General features: G+C 45.5%; 2 protein-coding genes and 1 long non-coding RNA gene across 8 annotated transcripts; 1 reads left to right on the forward strand and 2 right to left on the reverse strand.

Annotated features, from left to right (window-relative positions):
- Nucleotides 1-167: 167 nt before the first annotated feature.
- Nucleotides 168-4435, reverse strand: SUOX (sulfite oxidase). The gene is made up of 4 exons (XM_059185033.1): nt 4291-4435; nt 2763-2819; nt 2317-2494; nt 168-2078 (listed from the first exon to the last, which is right to left on the reverse strand). Exons 1-4 carry the CDS (start codon nt 4377-4379, stop codon nt 669-671), a joined length of 1734 nt encoding a protein of 577 aa, XP_059041016.1. The 5' UTR covers nt 4380-4435; the 3' UTR covers nt 168-668.
- Nucleotides 4436-4475: 40 nt separating this feature from the next.
- Nucleotides 4476-6214, forward strand: LOC131838625 (uncharacterized). The gene is made up of 3 exons (XR_009356659.1): nt 4476-4678; nt 5587-5639; nt 5865-6214. It is a non-coding gene; the product is annotated as an uncharacterized LOC131838625 (long non-coding RNA).
- A 112-nt stretch (nt 6215-6326) lies between these two features.
- Nucleotides 6327-26401, reverse strand: RAB5B (RAB5B, member RAS oncogene family). Of its 6 annotated transcripts, none has more exons than XM_059185042.1 (6): nt 26383-26401; nt 11570-11832; nt 10322-10473; nt 9936-10058; nt 9304-9397; nt 6327-8974 (listed from the first exon to the last, which is right to left on the reverse strand). In XM_059185042.1, exons 2-6 carry the CDS (start codon nt 11730-11732, stop codon nt 8859-8861), a joined length of 648 nt encoding a protein of 215 aa, XP_059041025.1. In that variant the 5' UTR covers nt 11733-11832; nt 26383-26401; the 3' UTR covers nt 6327-8858. The 6 variants fall into 6 exon arrangements, with proteins under 6 accessions (XP_059041025.1, XP_059041021.1, XP_059041020.1 ...); XM_059185038.1 differs by lacking the exon at nt 26383-26401 and adding an exon at nt 26243-26370; XM_059185037.1 differs by lacking the exon at nt 26383-26401 and adding an exon at nt 14305-14362.
- Nucleotides 26402-27487: the final 1086 nt, after the last annotated feature.

Raw genomic sequence — 27487 nt, forward strand, 5'->3', positions numbered from 1 at the left:
TGACCGCAGAGAAGGAAGTCGCACTTCTAGACGTCCCTGCACCAGCTTCCCTTCTCTCCTCCCCCCAACCTTGTTTTGGATTATCTCACTACACATCCCAGTACCAGCGCACCTCCCTCCTGCAACATGCTGACGCTCCAGCCTCAAGAAGTCTCAAGTCATAATCATTTCTTCAGTTGTAGACTTAAAACTTTATTGATGTATTTAGAAAAGTGGAACTATAAAGGGGTAGGATTTCACCAGAATTGCCTCCCTGGCAACCCAGAAAGTGGAAAGTAGAAAGTAGAAAGTTGCATATACACTTTTCTTAGATGTATCCACATTCTCTGAAAACTCCCAAGAAGAGGAGTAGAATAAAGTGGTGGTATACATTAGCAGTGGAGGTTGGGTAGGAAGAGTGCTTGTTTACAGAATTTACCCCCCTTCTAGCCCCAACAGCTCTCAACAAGGGGCACAATAGGAGTTATTTAACATAGTGTTGAAGGAGAGCTGATGCCTGCTTGGAAATGTGCAATGCATATATCTATGTGTGGTTTAGGAAGGCATAGTACAAGGTTGTGATCCAAAAAGTGATGATGAAAGGTTTTTCTGTGGTAATGAGGGAAAAGGATGGTTATGGAAGGGGTTGAGAAAATGATTCTGGGAGTAGGTAATTCCACTTCACCTTTTCATGGGGTGACACGGACATGGACACGGTGCCAGGCATTGCTGAGCACACCTCGCAGGTTCCAGATTGGGGCCACGGAGTCTGGTTGCACATTGTAGCTATCATCCACAGCCTTACAAACAATGTTCAATTCCTTTTTCCCAGCTGGCACAGGTGCTTGCAGCTGCCATAACCTCCAGGCCCAGGCCTTCCGGGGACGTTGTTCCTCTCCATTCAGCTCAGCCACTTGCCAGGTTAGGCCCCCATCCAGAGACACATCCACCCTGACTACAGCCCTCCCACCACCACTCCATGCATAGCCCTTGATAGTCACCTCCCCTGATTGTACGGTCTCCCCATCCTTGGGCTCTGTGATGGCTGACTGGACAGGAAGTTCCTGAATAGATGGAGCTGAGTCAAAATCTACTGTGTCCCAGTCCACAGATGGAGAGAAGCCTTTGTAATCCCGCCGCTGCCAGTGACTGTAACTTTCCTCTGGTTCCACGCTCACTTTGCCCAGCCATTTGACATGGCGGGCACCCACCACACCAGGAACCACCACCCGCACAGGGAAGCCATGGTCACGAGGCAGGGGCTGCCCATTCATCTCATATGCCAGCAGGACCTCAGCTTCAGGGTCCATGGCCCGAGCCAGAGGGATGGATGCTCCGTACGCAGTCCCTGTGGGGTCTGAGTCCAGTCCCTCAAAGCAGACGTGGGCCTCAGTTTCACGGAGTTGGTGACCAGCCTTGGCTAACACATCACAGAGGCGTGCCCCAGCCCAGCGTGCAGTGCTAATGGCCCCTGCATTCCACTCCAGACCTTTTACTTCTTTGAACTGAGTCATCTCAGAGCGTCGGTTTCCAGCGCACTGAAGAGTGACCGTGACCTCGTGCTTGGGGAACTGGTACAAGTCATCCAGGGATAGGGACAGTGACTGACACCCAGGTGGCCCTACTACATGCAGGCGATAGGTTTCTGGTTCCAGGTTAGGTACAGGCAGATGGTTCCGGGTGAAGAAGATAGGGTTAGGTGTAATATAGTTTTCTGTCAGCAGTTCAGGGGGGGGCTCTGCATTAAAGGGGCGTTGGCTATTGACCTTCAGGGCTGGGTGACGTACAGGATCATCAGCGTAAGGGTCAGAGGTCTTCAAGGTGGAGGGTGCTTTGTCTTCAGAACTCAGCTCCCCAACTTTGTACTGAGCCAGTATTTCACGCACATGGGCCTGGTCATGAACAGCATAGAGGGCCCAGAAAGGCTCTAAAGGACCACCTGCTGCTAACATCAGCTTTGATGGTCCCCCTGGGTGTAGATCCACAAATTCTGTAACATCAAACACCTCACAGCCCAGAGTTACCCAGATCCTAGTCTCAAGGCTGCTGTGAGATTTTACTTCCTCTCTGGTATATATGCGTGATGACTTCTCAGCAGCCTGCAGGCAGGACAGGGGTAAGCCACAAAGAAACATAAATAGTAAGAAGGAATCACTCTGGCTCACCCTGACCCAACCCATAAAGTCATGGCCACTGTGAAAAAGAGGTAGTAGACTCCATCTTTAGTCTTCAGGAAGACAGTATCACCATGGGCTCTGTATTAATAGACTGGGTTGTCTGGGGAGCTTAGTAGGGCCCCTCTACTTTGACAGTGAAGTCCCTTCCTCCCCCACTTACCCTGCACCGGTGGTCATGATAGGCCAATACTGCACCGAGGCCTAGCAGAGTTCCCATGACTCTCCATCCCCTAGTGCTGGAGTTAGCACCAGAGAAGGCAAGGCTGGGGCACTGGGGCTGAAGTGAATCATTTGTAGAGCAGGCCCGAATGCAGAGCCTTGAGGGGACTGATTGGAGCCTGGAAGAGAGAGAGGTCTTCTTAGTAGCACAGTTCAGATCATATGGGAGAGAAAGTGAAAACCTGGGGTTTACCAGGTTGGCCATTGGTTCCTTCAGTTGGGACTATTGTCCGTCTACGGATGGGTGGGGCAAATGTGTGAGTTATGGCTTTCCCTTCCCTCCCTGGCAGTCACCACAACTGTCTTATCTGGTAGGTTAAACATCATAAAGATACTGGGAGTGAGAGATAAGGGCCAGGAGACGAGTTCTAGGATCGGTTGGCTTACCTGCAGGCCTGTCGGAGACATGGGATCACAGCCCTGTGCAGCAGCATTGTGGCAGACCTGTGGGAAAAAGATTCCAGGATCAAGAAGGGGATGATAATAGGGCAACTTGAGGAAATGGGTGGAAGGAAGACAGAAGGTAAGCAAGGAACTCCCTGGACAAATAAGGATACTTTATCATGGTAATGAGGCCAAAGGATGGAAGTGTGTGTGTGTGTGTGTGTGTGTGTCCCCAAATTGGTCCTTAGAGAAAACCTAAAGGACTTCAGAGAGACTGTAGAGACAGGCTGGATGGGAATGGGGCAACAGAGAGGGGGCTGGTCTTCTAGAATCACCTATCTCCCATCCTCCATTCTCTACTTTGTCCACTACAGGGAACAATGATCCAGGCCAAGGGCCTAAAGGACAGAAGCCAAAATATCTACAGTCCAGTTTGCTGGTTTATTATTTCCAAAGTCAGCAGAGGACAACTGAGGGGCAGATTAACTTAGATAGGGACAAAAAGGTGAAAAAGGTAGTGGTAGCCTAATGAGACGAATGAGCTCAGATTCTGGAGTGGAACTGTTTTGGGTTTGTGAAACCAGACCTGCTGTTAACCAGCCCCATTGCCTGGGCAAGATACCGAGCCTCTCAAAACTGTTGTCTTTGTCTGTGGAATGAGGTACCTAGCAGAATAGCTGTGAGGAGCAAACAGGTAATAACGTTGTCTTTGAAGACCTTTCAGTCCCCTCCTTTCCTCTACCAACCCTAGGGAAAAAGAAAATAGAATCCAGCTGGGAACTGGACCCCAGCCCAGGGTCCCCACCCTTGCCCTGTCTAGGTCATGCCTGTGAACTCAGCAAACTGGGAAGTTAAGGGCCAGGTGTCAGGGGATGGGCTAGAGAAGGAATTTTTCCCACTCTGCCCTGTAGCAGTTCCTTCCTCAGAGCACTGAATAGATCGCAGACTCGAGGAATGCCAAAATAGGGAAGAGTGAGAGAAGTCCCAATTGCTAGTGAAATGCTAAAGGGGGCAGACAGGGAAACTGCAAGGGTGACAGGAGCAGGAACAGAGTCTGCATTTTACCCCTGGGCCATGGGATCCTCTCTTTCCCTCCCACCTGCCCTCGATGCCAGCAGCCCACTTAGAATAACCAGGCTGGAGTGGTCCAAGTAGGGCTGTCTTACAGGTGAACTCCGTCAGCTCAGTGTCCCAGGTTTGGGAGAAGCAACCTTCTGCTCTAAAACAGATGCCACACCCCTTGTCCGGGTGGTGGCCCCTCACTCCCTGGGGCACTTTAGGTAGTAAGATATATCCAGCTCCAAAGCACAACCACCCAGTTCTATGCCACTGCCCAGCTGCTGGCACAAGTGTCTCGAAGCAACAACCGCGCCCCTAGGAGCAGCTGGGCAGCGGGAGCGGAGGCGGTATCGGCAGTTTTTGTTCAAACCCACTGGCCTCGGAGCATTCCCGGGTCCCAGGACCCCGGCCATTGCTTGCGTTACCAGGCCTTCCTCCACCTCCTCCCTCTCTCAGCTCCCAACCACCTTACCCGGTTCGGCGTCCTCTCGGTCCACTTGGCGGCTGCTTTACCCGCCTGGCTCCAGACGACTGGGGGCAAAGGGGCGGGGCCAGCACCATGACGTTGGGCCGGAGTGAAGGACCACTTTCGCCTCTCAGCTCGTCCCCTAGCCATTGGCTGGCCGCGGGCCGCCTCCCAGCTGCTGTGCCCGCCTCCTGGAGGCTGAGGCGGGCGGGGCGCCACGAAGGCTCCGGGCTAAAACTGGCTGTTTTCTGTTTCCATCCCCGCTAGACATGGAATGGGACCCTCGCTGTTGTCTGGAACCGGGCAATGGAAGGTGTCGAGGATTCCAAAGGCTGGGCTGAAGGTGGGAAGTTTTGAGATGCCCCCGCCCTGCCCCTAACAGCTGAGACACAAGGTGCGTTTACTGAAGAGGCCTTGAAATCCAGCCGCCTTTCTCCCGGCTGTGAGCTCCGCCTCTACCCTGTTTTTGACAAACCTCTGTGTTGCAACTACAACAACCTTGTTTGTCTTTTAGTGAAAACAAGGTCAAGCAGTCAATTCTCTTATATCCAACATTAAAAGCAGAAATGAAACCTAAACAGTGGTTCAAAGACTTTGAGATCCCTTGGACTTGATTTTCGTCCTCAATTATGGAACCAATATAAATAGCCATTTTTTCCTTAGTTAACTCAATTAAAAAATCATTGGTCATAACGAGGGCAATAACATTTTAACACTCCAAAGTAGGAAGATTATAATCGCTCATAATCTCAGAGTAGAGAGCACTAAGACGACGTTTGCAATTACCCTTTATCGTTTGGTGCAGGACTGAAAATTTAGTTATTTGGCTGGCTGTGAACCTGGGGCAAACGTACCCACACTGCCCCCTAGAGTTCAGAAGGTTGACCTACAACCTTACTTTAAGTGAAGGTTTCATCTTTAATTTTGGAAGATCATTTCCTCTCCCTTTCTGCTCTCCTAAAGTGAACTAGAGCTTTTGCCAGGAATCAAGGAACCTTGGAGGGAGTACTAGGAGACAGAGGGAAAGGGGACTCGACAGAGAAAAGGTGATTTTGGCCTAGAGGTTTTTGGAAATTGATTTCCAACTCCGCTGTGTTCAATTAAATCTTTGGAGAGATGTGATGCCCAACTTACCCTATCAGCCTTGAAAAACAGGCTCAGCCCAAGGATACAGAAAAATCAGTTAGGTACTGTCTGAAGCCAGAGGATAAGACTTCTCCCTAATAATAGGGTCACCTTGTGTGCCCTACATGTACTTTAACATAATTGACCTTTAAACCTCAAATTTTCTTCATTTTACAGAAGAAGAAACTGGGGCAGAGAGCAGCTAAGAAACCTGATCAAGGCCACAGCTGGTAAGTTGTCAGATGCGTCTGCAATGCCAGCTTTGTTTGACACCAGTCCTGTTTCCTGTCCTGCAACCAGACCCAATCTTTCTCCCCCAATTAGACTGTGAAGGACTGAAGGGCTTCAAGTACAGTAGCAAACAAGATCAGATCTAGGAGAAATTTTCCTGTTGGGGTAGAAGCCACATGATCAATCACAAATGCAAATTTAATGATTTCTTTAACCTTCTTTAGGTCATGGACCCCTCTGTGATACCAATAAGGCAATGCACCCTTTCCCTGTAGAAATGCACATAAACTTTTGCGTCTTCAAAGGATTCACAAATATGACCTCTTCCTCCAGTCTCATCAGTTGTCTGCCCAGAGATTTCTCCCTCCCCCACCAATATATATTCCATTAAGAAGCCTATAAAAATAAGCTAGGTCGGATTTGATAAGGTCTCTAGTGACCTGGGAATAGAGTTTCACAGCAATAAAGGGAATATTTTCCAAACTGGGCTATGTCATTATTCAAGAAAAGATTAAAGGGAATAAGGAGATAACCAAGATGTAGAAGAGGGTGCGTTTCTGATTTGATAAAACACTGGAAGCCCTTTCTTCCAAATTTCTTGAATCAGACAAATAGCAAAAAAAAAAAAAAAAAAAGGAATAGCAAAGAGAAAAAAAAGAGAAAGAAAAAAAGAAGCAACACTCCAATACACTTTTCTTTTCTTTTTTTTTTTTCCTTTTTTACTTACATTAAATACATCGGTAAATCAGCAGTCGCATTCTGTTACCACGATTGTTATGTTGGGAGAGGAAGAAAAGGGGAAAAAGGCAAATGCTTTCTTAGAAGAAAAGAAAAGGATACCCCACCCCCAAAAGAACTGATCAGAAGAAAAAAAATGAAGAGCTGGGAAATAAAAAACTAAGATCCCCAAGCCCAAGAGAGCTCAAAGGAAAGCAGAGGAGCTAGTAGGAAATAGAAGGAAGGCAGCAGATAGGCCCAGAAGCTAAGGCCAATCCTGTTCCACAGGGGGCTGTGGAGGGGAGAAGCCTGGAGAAATGGTTTCCCAGCCCCAAGGCAATGAAACACTTCACTCCTGTTCCATGGGGAAAGATGCAGAGAAAAACAAACAAACAAACAAAAACCCAAAAAACCTTCATTTCTAAGGAATCTAAGAGAGCTATCCTAGTTCTTCCACTTATAAGGACGCACTGGGTGCTTTGGGAGGCTGGTGGGTGCTGGGAAAGGAAAGGGAAAATGTATGTGTGTTTCAGGGCCACGGGAACTAAGGCTGCCCCTGGAAAAGGAAGGGAAATGAGTCCTAAGTGGAAGAACCTAAGCTGGGTCCTTCAGAGTCTCAACTCCAAGGATTTTTCAGCTGCTCTGGGACAGAAGGCAGTCTGCAAATCAAAGGGTAGAAAGGTTCCAATCCTAGGTCACTGTGACCTTTCCTAACTTACTTCCCCCAATTCTCCCAAAACTCTGGGTTGGAACAAGGAGTTTAGAGTTCTCTCTTGCCTTGATGACTTCCCAAAGACATCCTAAAATACCTGATGAGGGATGCGAGGAGTGGCTAGAGATTTAGAAAGGACCCACGTTCCCTGGTGATGTGAGACAGCTGTGACGGACCTTCAGTGCCAGTTGTTCCCTATCCACAGGAACAGGTGTTACAGTATGAGGGGGCCAACAAGTAGGCCTCTGTGGTATTAGCCCCTAGTGGTATGTGGATTAAACCACTGGCTGGGGGTGGGTATAAGGATAAGGATGTAGGGACTAAACCAAACATACTAACAAAGGGAAAAAGATATAGGTCCTGATAGGAGGTGGAGGACAGAACAGACTGTACAGTGAGAATAAAGATCATACCTATTTACAGGGAAGTAGAAAAGACATGGTAATGGATGGATCATTGAACATGAACCTTGGGAAAGGACAGAAAACTCCTCCCTCTTGCCTGACCCCTCTTTACTCCCATACCATGGCCTAGGCTATCCTGAGACCGCTCTCCAGTTGCTCAGTTAATTCCCCAGGAAAGGCAAACCTATACTCGAGAGCTAGGTTGGCAAGAATATAGGTTAAGAATCAGAGTTGGAGGAAGCAAGCAGTGGAGACAGGGCTTAAGTAGCTGCCACTGGTCCTGTTCTCTACAGCCCCTCCCAAAACCTCATATATATACTACCTTGGGTTCCATTTAATTAAAAGGTGAGAGGGCAGGTAAATCAATCAAAACCCCCATAAAACAAGTATCCCAACTGAACTACCACCAATTAAAGTGCAAACTGCAGGGGAATATTGTGGCTGGGGCTGAGGCCATCTAAAGGCCGGGGGTGGGGGGAAATGCATATGTATAAATCAGAGGATGGGTATCAGAAACTGGTCCCTCCCCTAATTAGATCACAGCAGAGCCAAAGATGCAGGCAACCAGTGAAGATTCTTTGGAGGACTCTGGGGTCCAGAGTCTCCCCCACTATGGGGGAGGAGCTACCTAAGAGGCTGGGTGAGGGGGTAGTTAGGCCTTGGAACAGTTCCAGAGCCACAGGTGACACTACATCTCCACCTCCTCCACCTCTGCCCAGTTAACTAACACAACTCCTATCAGGTACCCAAGAGCTTGCCTTCCATTTTCTCACCTCTACCTATAAACACCCTCCACAAGGACAACTCGTGGAGACTGCAGTGTTTTCATATGAGAAACTCCAACCCCCCTCTCCCAAAAAAGGAACTGTTTCCTTACTCCCTCCTGCTCTGAGCCTTATTCTCCCCCCAGGGCCCTTAATGTGACTGAACTGGAAATCTCCTTCCTCAGTTCCTGGGTTCATCACCTTCTCCATCCTGGGAAGAGGAGGAAAAGGGGATCAAGAACAGGGACTGACCAAAAGCAGAAAGGGAAAGGGCAAAGACGAAAAAATGTTTTCTGAAAAAATGAGGAGGAGGAGGAAAGATAAGTAGGTCTCTGTCTTGCACCTATAATACAAAGTGAAGTAAGTTTGTTTTGGAAGGTAAGTCCTGGGGGATCTGACCCCTAAGCCCCAGAGTAGGGGTAAGGAGGCCAGTGGCAACAGCTGCCTGGTGTTGGTTGCTGAAGCGTTAAAAAGTGCCATGACGGAGCTGTCAGGAGGCAGCCCTTGGGAGCCAGGGCTCAGTGTGCTGTTACCGTAGGGGCTGTGTGCTGAGGGGTGGGGATGGAGGTTATTTCTTAGCTCTCGTGCTAGCTCCATACTTGTTTGCTGCTAGCCACCCCCTCAGTTGCTACAACACTGGCTCTTGTTCTGCTGGGACTGTTCATGAAGATCCACACCCCGGCTTCGGCCTGCTGCACCCCCCAGATTCTGGGGTTCACTCTTTGGCAACTTCTTAGCTAGAGATAAAAAGAGAAGGAAAAAAGTATGGTAGATTTTAGTCATCCCTCCAAAGGACTATGGGTGGGGGATGGGGAAGGGGGAAATATGGAAGATTAAAAGAATGTTTTGAAGAGGGTAAGGTTCACCTGTAACTATGTGGAAGATGGGGGGGGGGGGTGGCTAAAGCTGCAGCCAAAGGATTGAGGTCATAATGGAAAGTTAAGATATTTCTATACCTAAAGTTTTCACAAGAGGAGACACTCCCCTCCATCTTTATGACTTGGGTTAGTGATCTTGTCTAGAGGCAAGGGATGAAGACGAAGACCCCAGGTTGTTCTGACCTTACCTATTGCCAGGAAGAGATCATTCACGTTCATAGCTGTCTTGGCTGAAGTCTCCATAAACAATAAGCTGTTGTCATCTGCATATGCCTGGGCCTCCTGCAAGGAGTGGGTATACTGGTACTCAGAATGTAGGGTAGGAACAAGTATTGCCTTTCCACTCCCATGTAGCACCAGAGCTAGGCAATATCCTAGGTTCCCTCACTTTAACTGCCCCTCTGAGCCAGCTGGCCCTGGACCCATATTTTGGTGACAACTCCCTTAAGGATAACTGGTGGTCTAGACAGCTTAATCCAACCAGCAGGTGCCAGGAATCTTAATCATGAGGAATGTAAGTTGGTTGGGGGCTTTTAGGCTGTGACACTTGAATAGTCCCTTTCCTCAAATTCAACTGTTCCCTCTTTCCCGTTTTCACACTGGTATCCCCATACCTGGTACTTCCCTACCCCTCTGCTCTGGAATTTACTTCTGTCTCCTCTAAAATCTCCTGGCTGTCATTAGGGTCACAGTGTTGCTGTATTTAACTTGGTGTGGAACTGGGAAATGAGATGATAAATGTCCTCAGGGCAGGTTTATGGAAGAAAGGTCCCAAGCACCGAGGGAGCGTGTTACAGAGGGATTCTCCAGGCCATCTTACTTCATACTCCACCATGCGCTTATTGGCCAGGTCAGCTTTGTTCCCCGCCAGGGCAATAACGATGCTAGGACTGGCCTGTCGCTGTAGTTCCTTTACCCATGTCTTCGCTCGGGCGAAGGTTTCCTAGAAAAACATGAGGAAGAGAAAGGTTGGCCGGAAAGACTGCCAATCCAGGCCCATCATCTTCAAAACCCAGTCTCAAAACTCACCTCTCCTAGACAGCCTTCCTTCACTGAAACCACTTGTGTCTGATACTTCATTACCTCAGTCTCACCAGCACTTGGAAGTACAATTTATATTTTTATTTTGCTAAGACCTGGTTTTCTCTTCCCCACCTAATTTAATTCCTATAAATAAAAGCAGGAGAATCTTCTCAGCCCACTTACCTGATTAGTAATGTCATAAACCACAATGGCAGCTTGGGCACCTCTGTAGTACATGGGGGCCAAGCTATGGTATCGTTCCTGCCCAGCTGTGTCCCAGATCTCAAACTTGACTGTTGTGTCATCTAGACAAACAGACTGGGTGAGGAAGGCCGCTACGGATGAGAGAATGGAGGGGAAGAAGTTGTAAGTTGGAGGATCAATGGGAAAATCCCAGCCCCCTTCACAATATCTCCATTCTCTAAGACCAATCACCACCCAGGTCATTGAGCTAAGGAAAAGGTTTTACATTCCCCTCCTTGTGTAGAGGTCCTAGAACCAGGATTAAGACTGCCTTCGGCTAAGACCCTCCTGCCAGAAGCTTCTCTGCCTAAGGAATGAGGACACACGAACTATGAAGATTAGAGAGAAGAACTGACAATACCAGTCATCTCACTTCTAACCAAAATAGAGGAATAAGAGATGATGACAGAAAATAGGCTTCAGATAAAGGTCACATTAATAATTAGTTAGAAGACTTTACAGCCTGATGGCAGATCCCATAGTTATCAATATTATTTGGCTGTTACTTTTTTATATATCTTCTGCTGGTCCAAGAACACCACATTTCCAAGGTGACTACTAAAAGCGGGGAAGGAGTTAACATGGGAGTTCTCATAAAAGATCTTTTACTGAACTAGGGCCCTATTTTAGGGGTAGCAGAAGGTAGAAGGTAGTAAAGATGGGAAAGGCAGATGCCTTTTATCTTTTGTATTTAGTTCCAGCCTCTCTTTTACCAGGTATGTTTATCAGAATCATCTAAGGAGCTTTTCCCAACACACCTGTCTATACCTCCACCAACCTCACTCTATTTCCAATACTAATCAGTACATCTAGAGTAGGGCCCAAGCATGTCAGGATGAAAATGTTCTCCAAGTGATTTTGATACACATCTGTTATTATGAATCACTGTTCCAAACCAACCCTGCTCAAGGTGACACTCAACTGAACTTCAAATGACTTAAGAAAAACATGGGAAGACGACAAACTGAGATTTAAAAAATGAGTGATTTTCTAGGTGTGCAATCAACCTTTCTAATTTTTTTTCTAGGAAGCAAGGGGCAAACATACACCTTCCTTTTGGCATTATGGCAGGTTTTTTTCCTGCTTTATAAAGGATTTCCATTCCAAGCAGCTAAAAAGGCCAGCTCCATAGTCAGGTCCCTACATCTCCCTTCAACATTGTCCTTCTTCTTTCCCTGAGGTACTCACCTCCAATGGTGCTTTCTTGGTACTCATGGAACTGCCCTTTGACAAAACGTAATACCAGGCTAGACTTCCCCACTGCAGATTCACCCAGCAGGACCAATTTGAACTGGCATATTTTGCTGGCCTGGGGCTGCCCATTGGGCCTGGCTGTGCTTCTGCTAGTCATGGCTAGATTATGAGAATGGGAAAGGGTGGAGGGAGGGGGATGCCACAAAGCGGCAAAGGGGGGAAGGGGAAAGGGGAGGGGACTTCAGGCTTCAACAGTCCTGCAAGAAAAAAGTGGGTAAAATTAAACACAAGGACATTGCAGCTGCAATCAATTTTAGAAAAAAGATAAATCTCTTCATTTCTTTGCTCTTATGAGGACTTAACAATTAAAATCATCCACCATTAAAAGGTTATCCCACTGAGAGGGTCCCAGGCAGCTGACACTCAGTGGTAATAACGGGGAGCAATAAAATAAGAATTGCGCCTAGGGGTGCCTGGGTGTCTCATTTGGTTAAACATCTATCTTCGGCTTAGGTCACAATACCAGGGTGCTGGGATCAGACCCTGTGGCAGGCTCCCTGCTCAGATTCTCTCTCTCTCTCTCAAATAAATAAATAAATAAATAAATAAAATCTTAAAAAACAAAATAATTGCATCTGAAGTGGAGTTTGCCATACAACATAATTCTCATTTGCCAAGGGAGCTGATATGGAGAGACTGAAAACTGTGTGAAATACATTTATTTCCCATTTATTCCCCACCAGGTCATTTTTTTTTTTTTTAAAGATTTATTTATTTGAGAGAGAAAGAACACAAGTGGGAGGAGGGAGTGAACCTGGAGCAGGACACAGGGGTCGATCCCATGACCCCTGTCATGGGATCATGAACTGAGCCAAAACCAAGAGCCAGATGCTCACCCCAGGTCTTCAAAAAACAGCAAACTGATCAACTTTTGAGACTTCTTGTTTCCTTTTTCAGGGGGGAGAGGGGCAGAGGAGGAAGGAGAGAAAATCTTAAGCAGGCTTCAAGCCCAGCATGGAGCCTAAGGAGGGCTCCAGCTCCCAACCCCGAGGTCATGACCTGTGCTGAAATCAAGAGTGAGATGCTTAACTGAGCTACCCAGGCACCCCCCAAATGCACCATGTACCCTAGATCCCCAGTATCCTGGTACTGGCCTTCCCCCTGGCTCCCATCTTTTTTCTAGCTTTCAAAATGAAAGATTTATTCTAGGGGTGTGGGATGAGTCACCCTCCCTAAGAGCAGAGGGGTTCCTCTGGTTCCATATCCTTCATACAATCCAGTAATCCTCTTGACATTTCTGAAACTCTAACCAGGGTCCATTTGCCAGAATACAGACATCCAACAGACCACATTCAGCACCAACTCTTTCACTTTGCTCCTGCCACCTCTCCAAGTCTGAGAATATATCAAATTGAAAAATCCGTAGGCCTCACCTACTCTCAATTTGCAGCTGTCTTCCTGGTGCCTGGGGATTAGATAACCCCACATTAAAAGGGCCTAACAGCTGCAGCCCTCCGTATTAGAGGCAAAGAAAGAGGGTGTACCTTCTAAACACACACAGGAGTCTCCAGAGGATGATATAGGGATACGTTTTTTCTTTCTGTTTTTTTTAAAAAAAAAAATTTTTTTTATTATTTATTTTGGGGGGGGCAGGGTTTGGATGGGCAGAGGGAAAGGGAGAGAGAATCTTTTATTTATTTATTTATTTATTTTTTAAAGATTTTATTTATTTACTTGAGAGAGAGACAGTGAAAGAGAGCATGAACGAGGAGAAGGTCAGAGAGAGAAGCAGACTCCCCGTGGAGCTGGGAGTCTGATGCAGGACTCGATCCCGGGACTCCAGGATCATGACCTGAGCCGAAGGCAGTCGTCCAACCAACTGAGCCACCCAGGCGTCCCGGGAGAGAGAATCTTAAGCAGACTCTGCGCTGAGTGCAGAGGTGGACATGGGGCTTGATCCCAGGACCCTGAAATCACAACCGGAGCCAAAATCAAGACTCAGATGCCTAACCAACGAGTTAGGTTAGGTTAGGTTAGGTCTGAGCCACCCAGACGCCCCGTAAGGGTAATTCAAGCAATAAACATTTGATGAAAATAAACTGAACTTCTTTACCTTTACCTTTCAAGAGGCTTGGAAAGCTGGTGGTGGAGGAAGAGACAGAGAGAGGTTGAGACTTTGAGAGTCTAATCATCCGAACCTGAATATATTTCACCATTCTGACTCTGAGGGGAAGGGAACTATGACATCAAAGGAGTGAGCATGATCAGCGCATACAAAACCTCTGTCTAAAATCTAAGCTTTGCTTGGGTTATACTTTGTTCCAATTAATCTTTTCTTTCTCCAAGGTTGATTCTAGTAACAATCTGCAACTCTAGTAAAGCTAGGAAAGAAAGTAAAGACAGGAAAACAGAAAAAATCATACAGGAGCCAGTGCAGAGGAACAAAGACTGTGAAGTCCAATTCCCTGGATTTATTTTACGGTTCTGCTTACTAGCTGTGAAGCTTTGGGCAAGTTACTAAATCTATTTGTGCATTCACTGCATCTGTAAAATAGGATAATAGCCTTATGAGCACTCACTTCAGAAGGCTGTTGTGAGAATTAAATAATAGAAATAACTGAAGTATTTGGCAAGTGTTCAATGAACATTAAGCTACTAATCATTATTAATGACATCAAGAAATTTCAGAGCCTTGCCTTCCACCTTTATAAAACAGAAAAAATACCTACCTCATAGAATAGCAGTAAAGATTAAGGGAAAGATGTGTTTAGCATAGTGTTAAAAAAATAAATATTGTTAGTTAGTGGCCCTGATTCACAGAAAAGATCAACTTAATATACTAAAATATATCTCAATATTAATTTTAACTAATATATTCCTAAACGGTAAGCTTTATAAGAAGTAGAGAAAAAACACAGAAAAAACAAGTGTAAAGAGGAAGTACACAGGGAAATGAGAGAGAAGCAAGACCTCAGAAAAGTCCCAAAGTAAACTTAAGACAGAGGAATATAAGAAATTACTCTGATTCTACTAGGTATTTTATATATCTCATGCCAGTAAGTCCTAAGAATCCAGAAATACACAGGCTATTTTCTGAAGTTTTCAGTGATTTCTGATGAAATGATAAAAAAAGTAAGAGAAATACAGCAAATTTTTCATAAAAAACTAAATTTAATCAAGAAAAAAAATTTTTCAGTAGGTTCCACATCCAGCAAGGAGCCAACACAGGGCTTTGAACCCAGGACACTGAGATCAACACCTAAGTTAAGATCAAGAGTTGGTTACCCAGATGCCCCTCAATTTATCTAAGTTAAAAGAATATTCTTTATAATAAGATTTCTAACTTCTTTTTTTTTTTTTTAAGATTTCATTTGTCAGAGAGACAGCACAAGCAGGGGGAGCAGCAGGTCGAGAAGTAGGCTCCCTGCTGAGCAAGGAGCCCGATGTGGGACTCCATCTCAGGACCCTGGGATTATGACCTGAGCTGAAGACCAATGCTTAACAGACTGAGCCACCAAGGCATCCCTAACTTCTTACTTACTTACTATTAATTCTCAAAGGGAAATATATATATTATATGGAAAAATCTCTGAGACCTATTTTTAAAAAAAGATATAGAGAGGCCAGCACCTGGATGGCTCAGTTGGTTAAGTGCCTGACTCTTGATTTTGGCTGGGTTGGTGATCTTGGGGTGCCAACTCAGTGTGGAGCCTGCTTGAGATTCTCTCCCTCTCAAATAAATAAATAAATCTTAAACAAAACAAAACAAAACAAAAAGATTGTAGAACAAAACATATGGTTAGCTCCTGTTAGCTTCTATTTCCGTAATACCAAATTCTGCATAGAAAACAGAATGGAGGGACGCCTGGGTGGCTCAGTGGGTTAAAGCCTCTGCCTTCATCTCAGGTCATGATCCCAGGGTCCTGGGATCGAGCCCCGCCATCGGGCTCTTTGCTCAGCAGGGAGCTTCCCCCTCTCTCTGCCTGCTTGTGATTTCTCTCTGTCAAATAAATAAATAAAATCTTAAAAACAAAACAAAACAAAACAGTATGGAGAGGTGCCTGGGTGGCTTAGTGGGTTAAAGCCTCTGCCTTCAGCTCAGGTCATGATTCCAGGGTCCCAGGATCTCTGCTCAGCAGGGAGCCTGCTTCCTTCTCTCTCTCTCTCTCTGCCTGCCTCTCTGCCTACTTGTGATCTCTGTCTGTCAAATAAATAAATAAAATCTCTAAAAAAAAAAAAAAGAGAAAGAGAAAGAAAGAAAACAGTATGGAAGGATCCATACTCATCTGTTAACAGTGGTTACTTCTGAGAAGAGTGGGACTGAGAAGGGTAGTAAGTGAAGGACTCAGTTTTTTTCGTTCTACACAATTTTTATTTATTTAATTTATTCATTTATTTTAAGATTTTATTTGAGAGAGGGAGAGAGAGAACATGGGTTGGCAGTTGTGGGGAGGGGGGTGGAAGTGGTCAGAGGGAGCAGCAGATTCCCAGCTGAGCAGGGAGCCCAATGTGGGACTTGATTCTGGGACTCCAGGATCATGACCTGAGGAAGTCCCTTAACTGACCCACCTAAGATGCCCCTAAACAATTTTTTTTTAAAACAGTAAATACGCATTTTTAATTTTTTTTAGGAAATGTATTTAAAAGCTTTCTAAATAATTTTTAATGCTTTAAAAAATAATGGTGTTGATAGGCAGTAGTAAGCTTTCTAAATACCCATATATTATGGGAAAGCAAAAACTCTCAAATTTAAATTAGCTGGTCCATGGGCACCTGGGTAACTCAGTTGGTTAAACCTCTGCCTTTGGCTCAGGTTGTGTGGTCCCAAGGATTTGTTTCTGAGCCTGTGTCGGGCTCCCTGCTCAGCAGGGAGTCTGCTTCTCCCTTTGCCCCTCACCAGCTTGTATTTTTTTTTCCTCTCTCTCTCCCCGCCTCTCAAATAAATAAATAAAAAATCTAAAAAAAAAAAAAAAAAAGATTAGGGCACTTGGGTGGCTCAGTCAGTTAAGTGTCTGCCTTCAGCTCAAGTCATGCTACCGGGGTTCTGAGATTGAGTGGGAAGCCTGTTTCTCCCTCTCCCCACTGCTCCTGCTCTCTCTTGCTCTCTCTCAAATAAATGAATAAAATCTTTATTTATTTATTTATTTTTTAAAAAAAGATTTTATTTATTTATTTATTTGACAGAGATCACAAGCAGGCAGAGAGACAGGCAGAGAGAGAGGAGGAAGCAGGCTCCCCGCCGAGCAGAGAGCCCGATGCGGGGCTCGATCCAGGACCCTGGGATCATGACCCGAGCCGAAGGCAGCGGCCCAACCCACTGAGCCACCCAGGCGCCCCTAAAATCTTTATTTTTAAAAAGATTTCATTTATTCAAATTTGTGAGAGAGAGGGAGCATGAGCAAGAGTGGGCAGGGGCAGAGGAAGAAGCAGACTCCCAACTGAGTGGGGAGCTCAACACAGGCTGGATTCTACAAAGCTGAGATCATACTAGATCATAGCCTGAGCTGAAATCAAGAGTGGAAAGCTTAACCAACTGAGACACCAAGGTGCCCCCCCCCCTTAATTCGGTTCCTAACCACTAGTTAAAGTTCTTTAGCTTTCATTCTCAAAATGTGGGACCAGATCCCTGGACCCTGAGATCACAACCTGAACTAAAGGCAGACACTCAAGGGACTGAGCCACCCAGGTACCCTAAATATAACCTTTAACAAAAAAATAAATTAGTTGGCCCACAAAATCCTAAATTCTGGGAATCAGTACTGCAAGAATCAGTTAAATAGGTTATTTTAGGGGCACCTGGGTGGCTCAGTGGGTTAAGCCTCTGCCTTCAGCTCAGGTCATGATCTCAGGGTCCTGGGATCGAGCCCCAAATCAGGCTCTCTGCTTGGCAGGGAGCCTGCTTCCTCCTCTCTCCGCCTGCCTCTCTGCCTACTTGTGACCTCTGTCAAATAAATAAATAAAATCTTAAAAAAAAAAATAGGTTATTTATTTATTCCTTTAGATTTATTTATTTGAGAGAGAGCACGTGGGTGCGCACATTGGAGCAAGGGAGGGGCAGGGAGAGAGAGAGAGAGAATCTCAAGCAACTCCCAACACAGGCCCGATCCTACAAAGCCGAGATCACAACCTAAGCTGAAATCAAGAGTGGGAAGCTTAACTGAGCCACTCAGGCACCCCTTAATTAGGTTCTTAACCACTAGTCACACAGTTCTTTAGCTCTTTTCATTCTCAAACTGTGAACTGTAAACCAACAGTTACCTTGAAATCACTTGGTGGAACGTATTTGGGGGAAAAAGCAAAGAAACAGAAAAAAAATAACAAGTCTACTGCAAATAGTAAGAATCACTCTGTGAAAATGTTTCACTTTATGTACACACTGAATTATGATATGAAATGTTTTATTATGAGTCATGATAAAAAAAAAAGTTTAAAAAACACTGCTTTGGAGAGTGACAATGAAAGATGAAGTAACAATGAAAGATGGGTTAATAAGGGTGGGAAAAAGTCTAGTTTTGGGGTAGGGTATAGCCTATGGTTACTACAGCATTTCTAGATGAAATTAAGCTGAGGGCTGAATATATAGCTCTCCAGGGGTCAGAGGATTCTCCAACCCTGCTACTAAAGTTATGATGCAATTATGAAAATGGGAAGCCAAACTAGACAGGGGCAGTCCTGTGTGGTGTTGGGAAGGGCTTTGGAATCAAGCTAGGTTGAGTTTTATTCTCTGCTTTGCCGGTTATATGCCACTGTGATCTTAGGCTCCTTACCCCCTTTGCCTTTCTGTTTCCTTATCTGTAAGGATCTTTGTGGAGGGAGGTGAGTAAGAAAAAGTAGCAAAGAATAGAACTGAATTCAATTCCAAAGTTCTGAGTACATTTAGGAAATTTTTTTCTCTTAGAGTATCTCAGAATCTGTGAGGAATTATTATTATTATTTTTAAAGATTTTATTTATTTATTTGACAGATCACAAGTAGGCAGAGAGGCAGAGAGAGAGAGAGAGAGAGAAGCAGGCTCTCTGCTCAGCAGGAGGCTCGATCCCGAGAGAGAGAGGGAGGGAGAGAGAGAGAGAGAGAGAGAGAGAAGCAGGCTCTCTGCTCAGCAGGAGGCTCGATCCCGAGAGAGAGAGAGGGAGAGAGAGAGAGAGAGAAGCAGGCTCTCTGCTCAGCAGGAGGCTCGATCCCAAGACCCTGAGATCATGACCTAGGCCGAAGGCAGAGGCTTAACCCACTGAGCCACGGAGGGGCCCTGAGGAATTATTTTTTAAAACATATTTATGTGGCACTTCCTATACACGGTTTCGTAACAAAAGATAGGCCATCATAATGCTACACTTTAGAAAACAGATGACCCCAGAGAGGGGAAGAAAACTACAGAATGATAAACTGATCAAGTTTCCTTTGGGTGACATATATATGCTATACTCTAAGACACGACAGGAAAAGTTAACTAGATTCTTTGACTTAATCGCTCACCCCCCCCACCCTTTTTTTAAAAGTAAGCGCTACATCCAAGGTGGAACTTGAGCGCACAACCCCAGAGATCGTGACTCATGCTCTACCCACTGAACCAGCCAGGCACCCCAATTATTTGCTCATATTTTCACCCATTTCAAAGCATGTGATCCAAGGGGCAGAACACTAAGCCTCAATGTTCCTACTTTACAATAAGAAAACATGGGAGTTTGCATGGACTGAATTCTCATAGGCAGACACATGGCTCTAGGCCTGGGAAAACGGGAGGGAGTACGGGAAATGTGGAGATGGGAAATAATCACAGACACATTCACACTGCAAAATCCGTCACCCCCTCCAGACAGTAAATTAAGCCAGAGCCCAGACACAATCAGCAAACTTTCTTGCTACCAAGCAACCTTGGGTTGTCACAGATTAGGAATTATTAGAAAAAACTACTTCCTACCCCAATGTGTCACCTCAATAATGTCTTACCTTCCCTGTTCACAGTAATTGATAGGCTGCCCATCATTGTGCCTTAATCTTTAATCCCAATGTGTATATAGGGTATCATGTTTTTTATGCAAAGCCTCAATGGCCAGGCTCTCAAAAGATCAGGGGTACAGAAGTGAAATATACATAAGATTCAAATGATTTGGGGCACCTGGGTGGCTCAGCTGTTAAGTGTCTGCCTTGGCTCAGTTCATGATTCCAGGGTCCTGGGATCGAGCCCCGCATCACACTCCCTGCCTGCTTCTTCCTCTCCTTCTGCCTGCTGTTCCCCCTACTTGTTCTCACTTTCTCTCTGTCAAATAAATAAAGAAAATCTTAAAAAAAAAAAAAAAAATCAAATGATTTCTAGTGATTTTTTTTTTTTTTTGCTAAGAGTTGACAATAGGCATCCATTCAAAGACAAAAAAGAAACCACAGCCACCTGGCCAAATGGTGTGATGATTACCTTCAAACCTGAGGCAAAAAAAAAGGGGAGGACAAGGAAGTTATTCTTCCCTTCAATGCTTTCAGTTTGTAAGAGAAAAAAAGAAATCAGATTTAACTTCCACAAAAATGACCATTAACAAGGGAGAATCCTCTTGATTGAGGGCTGACAATGGCATTAGCCCACCGGGGAGGGGCAAGGCAGAGGATGAAGGGGCAAGTTCTTTATCATGGGCAGCACCTCTAAGCAGCTCAGGAAAGTATGAACAGGAAAGGTTTCTCAGCTTGCTGGTCCCAGCTAGAGCAAAACTATTCTTCAGGCCCCCTTCCACTTGGCATCTTTGAGTCTCTATGCCAACCACATTATGAAGACTTTAGAAGTCTATTACCTACTAACAGAGACTAACTTCCAGATATATAGGCACTGGAGTCTAGCTCACATCCAAATGTCAGCCCCATGAAGGTCAGTTTCCCAGATAAGAGGCAGTCTAGAGATCTAGTCTAGTCTCTGTATTTTACAGGTAAGGAAACTGAAGCACATAATATTAATCAACTTGCCAAGTATTACCACATAGACAGCTATTACAAATAATATTAAACAACTTGGGGCACCTGGGTGGCTCCGTCGGTTAAACACCTGCCTTTGGCTCAGGTCATGAGTTCCACTTTGGACTCCCAGCTCCTCTGGGAGCCTGCTTCTCCCTCTGCCTCTCTCTGTCTCTCATGAATAAATAAATAAAACCTTTTAAAAAACATTAATCAGGGGCGCCTGGGTGGCTCAGTGGGTTAAGCCGCTGCCTTCGGCTCAGGTCATGATCTCAGGGTCCTGGGATTGAGTCCCGCATCGGGCTCTCTGCTCAGCGGGGAGCCTGCTTCCTCCTCTCTCTCTGCCTTCCTCTCTGCCTACTTGAGATCTCTCTCTGTCGAATAAATAAATAAAATCTTAAAAAAAAATAAAATAAAATAAAAAAATAAAAAACATTAATCAACTTGCCAGGTGTTATCATACAGACAGCTAAATCTTTTAGCAAGTACTCCTAGTCATGTACTCTTGATAGTAATAATGTATCACTATACCTTTTAAGGAAGCAGGAGATGCTAACTCTTAACTGAGCTCTGGAGAGGATGCCAGAACAGGAATAAGAGTTTAGACTGATTAGTTTCTGCCTGTATTCAGTTTAGGTAAGTACTTCCTTTGGGATTAAAAACAAGGTAGGCCTTCCCTGAGAACCAGAATCCAGTTCCATATTCTTCTAACAGAAGAACTCACACTATGCCTCTCTAGAAGGTCTTGACCAACCCTGCCAGGACAGTTGAAATGGAAATAATTTAATGGAAGGTAATAGGGAAAGAGTGGTAATTTTTACAGGAGTCTGTGGACCTTGGGACTAATCTAAAAGCTTTACCGATTAGGGAAGACAGGACAAAAGCCAGTAAATACCTTCAACTCTCAACTTTGTTTAGACCCCAAAACACTAAAATCTTGAACTGAGAGTTCTACTACTTGGCTCAGGTCTTTTTTATTGTGTTGATTCAAGATTAACTAATAAGTTGCAGTCTTAAAATGACAGAGTCCTGGGCGCCTGGGTGGCTCAGTGGGTTAAGCCACTGCCTTCGGCTCAGGTCATGATCTCAGAGTCCTGGGATCGAGTCCCACATCGGGCTCTCTGCTCAGCAGGGAGCCTGCTTCCTCCTCTCTCTCTGCCTGCCTCTCTGCCTACTTGTGATCTCTCTCTGTCAAACAAATAAATAAAATCTTTAAAAAAAAAAAAAAAAAAAAATGATGGGGCGCCTGGGTGGCTCAGTGGGTTAAGCCGCTGCCTTCGGCTCAGGTCATGATCTCAGAGTCCTGGGATCGAGTCCCGCATCGGGCTCTCTGCTCAGCGGGGAGCCTGCTTCCCTCTCTCTCTCTCTCTCTGTCTGCCTCTCCATCTACTTGTGATTTCTCTGTCAAATAAATAAATAAAATCTTTAAAAAAAAAAAAAAAAAAAAAAAAATGAGAGAGTCCTTCCACTTCTCCCCACTCTCTCCCTTATATTTCCCCAAGAGGTAAAAAGCATGCTTATCTCTTATCAGCATGGTAGTACAAGCTCTTTATTATTGACCTAGAAAAGATAGGAATGCCCTTCCTTACTTTGTCTGCCTAGTAAACTCCTAATTTATCTTTTAAGGCCAAGCTCAAATGTCACCTTCTCCGTAAAATTGCATAATTACCCTATCACCCCAACAGAATTCATCACTGCTTCCTCTAGGGTCCTACAGTATTAAGATGATACTTTTATCACAGTCCTTATATTACAGGAGTTAATTGTGTGTGTCTGTTCTGCTGAACTATGAACTTCTCAAGAAGTGTAACTACTTTTTCTATGTCATTTTGACTCTCCAGAGCACAGCACAATGTCTGGTCCCTAGTAGGTGTTCACTAAATGTTCCCTAAATTAAGGATAAAGCAGTCCTACTTCCCTCCTTCATCTATTCCTCCCCTGTGTCATCTGGATAGTTTCTTACTCAGTTCCATTTGGGAATGTTTTTAATAGTCCTCAGAAAACCAATTCTCTCCCTGGCCTCTTTGTGATCTCCCTTGGATGCAGGGCCCTCTTGGGACCCAGCCCACAAAGTACTGTTGCAACTCACATGGGCTAACTGCTTTTCCTGTCACTCGTTACTATGCTCAGATGGCCTAATCACACCCCATATGCAGCCCTCCCACCCTAAGACTGAAGCAACGGTGGCTTAAAACAAAGTGCCTTGAGTTTTCAGCTGATGTAAATTGCTGAAAAACTTTGGGTCATTATCTCTATTAATTCCTGAGCTTGAGAAACGCAAGTTAAAAAAACCCAAAACTATGAGGGCTAGAGGACATTCTGAAAAGGTACCCACTGCCCCTAAACCACAGCCACAATCTGGCCCAAAAATCTGCACACACTTTGTTCACCTGGTTGGCTCCTTACTAAGCTCAGTTACTGTTCAATGACTAAATCTTTCCTACAACACTCTTAGGAAGTGGAAGCGTATTGTGTAGGGTTTTAAGTTATTCTTCCTCCTAGAGGGCTGTTGCATTTCCTTATTTTAAGTTCATTCTCTAACACTTTGGTTTCCAATCTGAAATGCTTTAAGATTAGGGAGCAGCCTATACCCTTGCTTCTCCTACCCTATGTCTCCTTAGAAGTCAAATTTGTATCAATGCATACAAACAAGCAAACTACAGAAAAGCAATCCTTACTCCGGAGCAAACTAAGAGTTACAAGGTATGACTTGTAGTCAAGTATGGCTTGAAGAAAGACAGCCCTCTTCTCCAAATACAGTTTTTAACTCTAGATCTGTGTAAGACTGTTTCTTGAAGTCAGGCTTTGATTAAGAGGAAGGTGGAGGGGCACCTGGATGGTTCAGCGGGTTAAGCATCTTTTTTTTTTTTTTTGACAGAGATAGAGAGCACAAGTAGGCAGAGCGGCAGGCAGAGGGAGAGGGAGAAGCACGTTCTCCGAAGAGCAGGGAGCCCGATGCAGGACTCCATCCTAGGACCTTGGGATCATGACCTGAGCCAAAGGCAGCCTCTTAACCGACTGAGCCACCCAGGCACCCAAGCATCTGACTCTTGATCTCAGGTCATTGAGTTCAACCCTGCTGGGCATGGAGCCTACTTAAAAAAAAAAAAAAAGTAAATAAGAAAGGGACAGGTATACAAGAATGTAGAGAATAATGGCAAAACCTATAGAGACGATTAACACACACACACACAATTTTTTCTGGGACTGCTTGAGGTACATAAAGTTTCTGAGGGCACTGTACAAAGGCTGGGCATACTAGAGGCTTCTAAAGCCAGTAAGGACAAATTCAATTAATAAAGTGGCAGAATGAAATGTCCCAACTGTACTGAGGTGTAGAGGAAAACAATTTCAAATCCAGAGAAACTTGAGTTTTCTCACATCACTACAGAAAGACAGATCCAGAGGCCCTTTAGGAGAACCATCATCTTTTAGGTTAATGAAAGGTCAGTGATATAATCTGAACATGCAGAGACCATGAACCAGAAGATAGAGGTCTCAAATTCCTCTCGTTAGCAGAGATCCAATAATTCTCCCAAACAAATGATTTACCTAATCTTCCTTTCCTGCCCATAAAAGAAAAAAAGTATTGGCCATCTATTTGGGCATTTCCTAGGATGTCCAGTGCACAGGTCGGGACAGAAGACACTCCATGTTAAATTTTAAGAAGGTGAGGGATAACCTAGATATACCTCTCTGCTTGTTGATTTTGATAGAAGACAAATGAGCAGTGAAAGGAGCACAATAAATAACAGAGAGTCATTCCAGAAGGGAAAATTGGAAAGAATGAGAGACCAGAGTTTGGTGAGAACATGAAAACAGAATTGCCTTTGGTGGCATATCCCCTAAAGCAAAGTGAGATTAGTCTGATCTGTCTCTAATCTTTGACCTTTCTGGATGTAATGAGGGAGGAATATGTGGGAAGGTTTACACTTTTTACATTTCTGTACAGCCTGAATATTTAAAAATATGTACATATTACCTTTGTAATTAAGAAGAAATGTAGTTATAAAACATGTTTGTATAAAAAGGTAAAAGGAGGAAGTATAAGGGAAAATCCAATAAGCTTCAATCTATGGGGGACTAAAGAGGTCAGCAGACCATTAAAAATATTTGAGGGAGGGGCACCTGGGTGGCTCAGTGGGTTAAGCCTCTGCCTTCCGCCCAGGTCACGATCTCAGGGTCCTGGGATCGATTCCCGCATCAGACTCTCTGCGGGGCAGGGAGCCTGCCTCCCCCCACTCCCGCCTGCCTCTCTGCCTTCTTGTGATCTCTCTCTCTCAAATTAAAAAAAAAAAAAAAAAAAAAAAAAATATATATATATATATATATATATATATATATATATATATATGGGAGAGGGGGACTCCTATGCCTTAGTCATCCATCTTCTTTTTTCTACTCACCCCCTTCCTCAAATGCCTTACTGTTGAGGCATTTGATTCAACTTCCTTAACAGCACAGAAACCTGGGCTCCTGAAGAAGTACACAAAGAACAGGGGGTGATGCCAACTTTCTAGAATGGAATTTCTCACTCTTCCTAAAATCCCTTCCTCAGTGATATCACCTCTCATTTCCAGGCTTGGTTCCACCTAACCATTACCTGCCTGGGAAATACCCAAGTCTAAGTTCCACAAAAGTTTCACCAACTGTCGTCAGAAGATCTCATCGTGGCTGGGGATCTCTAATCCCCTTTCAAATGTGGATAATAAAATCACTGATTACCTGCTTCTAGGTCAGAGATACAGTATCCACCATAGACCAGATTATTAAGTGAGAAACAAACACCCCCCAAATCCAACTTCTTAGCTCTTTCACAGGACTGCAACCCAAACCCAGCTGAGGCTGGTAACAAGAAACAGAGACTGCACCATAAACCAAGGGAAAGAAAGTGCAGGGGCTGAGTTTGGAACATTCAACAGCCACAGAAAAAAAAATTTTTTTTAAACTTTTGTCTTCATTAGCTACCCCGGGAGTACCCCAAAACTTCAGGTTACCACATCTCAATACTAAAAGAACAAAAGAGTGGGTCCCCCAAGACCCAGATCCTCTGGCCCACCCTTGAGCATTCCCAGAAGCTCCCGTAACTGATACCAGGCCCTGCTGCCACTTCTCCAACTAACTAGTCTTTTAGATTAGTAAAGTTTTCCTCTTTTGCCTCCGTTCTCACTCAATGAACCCAAATCGCTCTCGGCTCAACTCAGGGGCACCCTAGTTATTTTTATAATTGTCACTTTCCCTTTAGAGAATGCCCCTTACCCAACTCGGAAGCCTTCTCAGGCCCTTCTAATTAGACATTTCGAGAACCCCAGCCCCGGCTACCCTCGCAGCCCGGGCGTCAGGTTTGACCCTTCCTCACCTCCTGGCAAATGGCCTTACCTCACTCGTGGCCCCGTCCCTTTCCCCCAGCTCCTCCCTCTTCAGCGCTGCTCAATGAGGCCTGCCTCTGCCTTCACACAGCCTCCCGCGGACGCGGGCCTCCCGCGCCAGCCCCTGGCCCGACAACACAGCCTGGCCGCCTCCTGGGCCTCACCAACTTTGGGCTCCCAGCCCGCCCGACCCCCTCCTCAGCGCCCCCATTGGGCCTGCAGGGGCCCGGCTCCCTGCTGCCCTCTCCAGTGGGCCACTCTGATCCCTTGCTGAGGCCCAGATCCGCCTCTGCTCTCAGGCCAGCCTGCTCTCCTCTCCCGGGATCCTCCGCCCCTGCCCTTGTGGGCTCCATCAGCCCAGTACCTGGGGCTCCGTCTCCCCCGTCGGGCCGAAGCCTGTGTCGAACAGACAAACAGCTGCAGCTCAACCAAACCCTCCTGCCCCTCCTCCTCCTCCTCGTCCTGGGGCGGGGGCCCCAGCCAATAGCACGATTACCCGCCTACCATCAAGGGTGGGCGATGTGTGCACTAATCCGCCAATCTTCTGGAGAAAGGCGGGCCTCTTCCGGCGCGGTCACCAACGAGTACGAGCGAGGGACTGGATAGGCGGGGCCCCAGACCAATATAGAGAGGGAAACTCTGAAGATGGACGAGGTGGGGGGCCATTAAAGAGCAAGCTTTCTGAGACGGGGGCGGTGCGCTGGTGACAGGCGTACGTGTCAACCAATAATATCTCGACAACCTAATGACTCCGCCTTTTGACTCATAAACATCTAATCAGGTGAGTGATGGAGGCGGGTCCAAGTGAAGCTTTAACCAGTACTGGGAAGATTCGGAACTTGAATGGCAGGCCAGGCGGGGTTGAAAGACTTAGGAAGGCCGCGGCTGACCTTCGCCCCTCCCCCCGGATTTGGCGGGGGCTGACCCTGGCGCCCCGCCCTCTATGACAAATTGACGGCGTAAAAAGAAACATCTCACCTAAGGACCCAGAGCCTGGGACTTTAAGTGGCACTCTTGTCGATGCGACCTCTTTTTTGTGGGGCCTCAGAGGACAGGAGTTTTTGGGGTGGCCGGTGCCGATGGTCTGAGATGTTTTTCCGTGGGGTTGAGACGGAGGCAACTCCAGTTAAGTGGTAGCTTGGGGAGACTTTATCACCCTCCATTATAATTTTTCATACAGACAACTGATATATTCTGAGTCGTATGTAAATGTGATTAAAGTATCTTTAGAAAACTGTGATGTACAATAAAACAGAAAAACGACGAGCTTATCGGGAAATTCAGTGTTCAGGCGAATTCCCATTGGAGCCCACTACCAACCGCACTGCTGCTCCTAAGGCCCTCCTAAGTCTCTGAAATTCTGGAATTGCCACCTTGAATGTATATGTATGTGGGGTGTGTGTGTGTGTGTGTGTGTTTGTGTGTGTTGTCAGGGGATGATTCAGGTTTGTGGGGAAAGTGAAGTAGGTTTCTGTTTCCCCAGCAATAAAATGGGGGCTATATCCCAGTTGCATAAAAGTGGCTAAACTGGGTGAGGTGGGTAGCCCTGCACAGAGAGATTAGTGAAAGGGGAGCTCTGAAACCAGCTATCACATATACACATTCATAT

The sequence above is a fragment of the Mustela lutreola genome, chromosome 8 (genome assembly GCF_030435805.1).
Source record: "Mustela lutreola isolate mMusLut2 chromosome 8, mMusLut2.pri, whole genome shotgun sequence".
In the NCBI taxonomy this organism is placed as follows: domain Eukaryota; kingdom Metazoa; phylum Chordata; class Mammalia; order Carnivora; family Mustelidae; genus Mustela; species Mustela lutreola.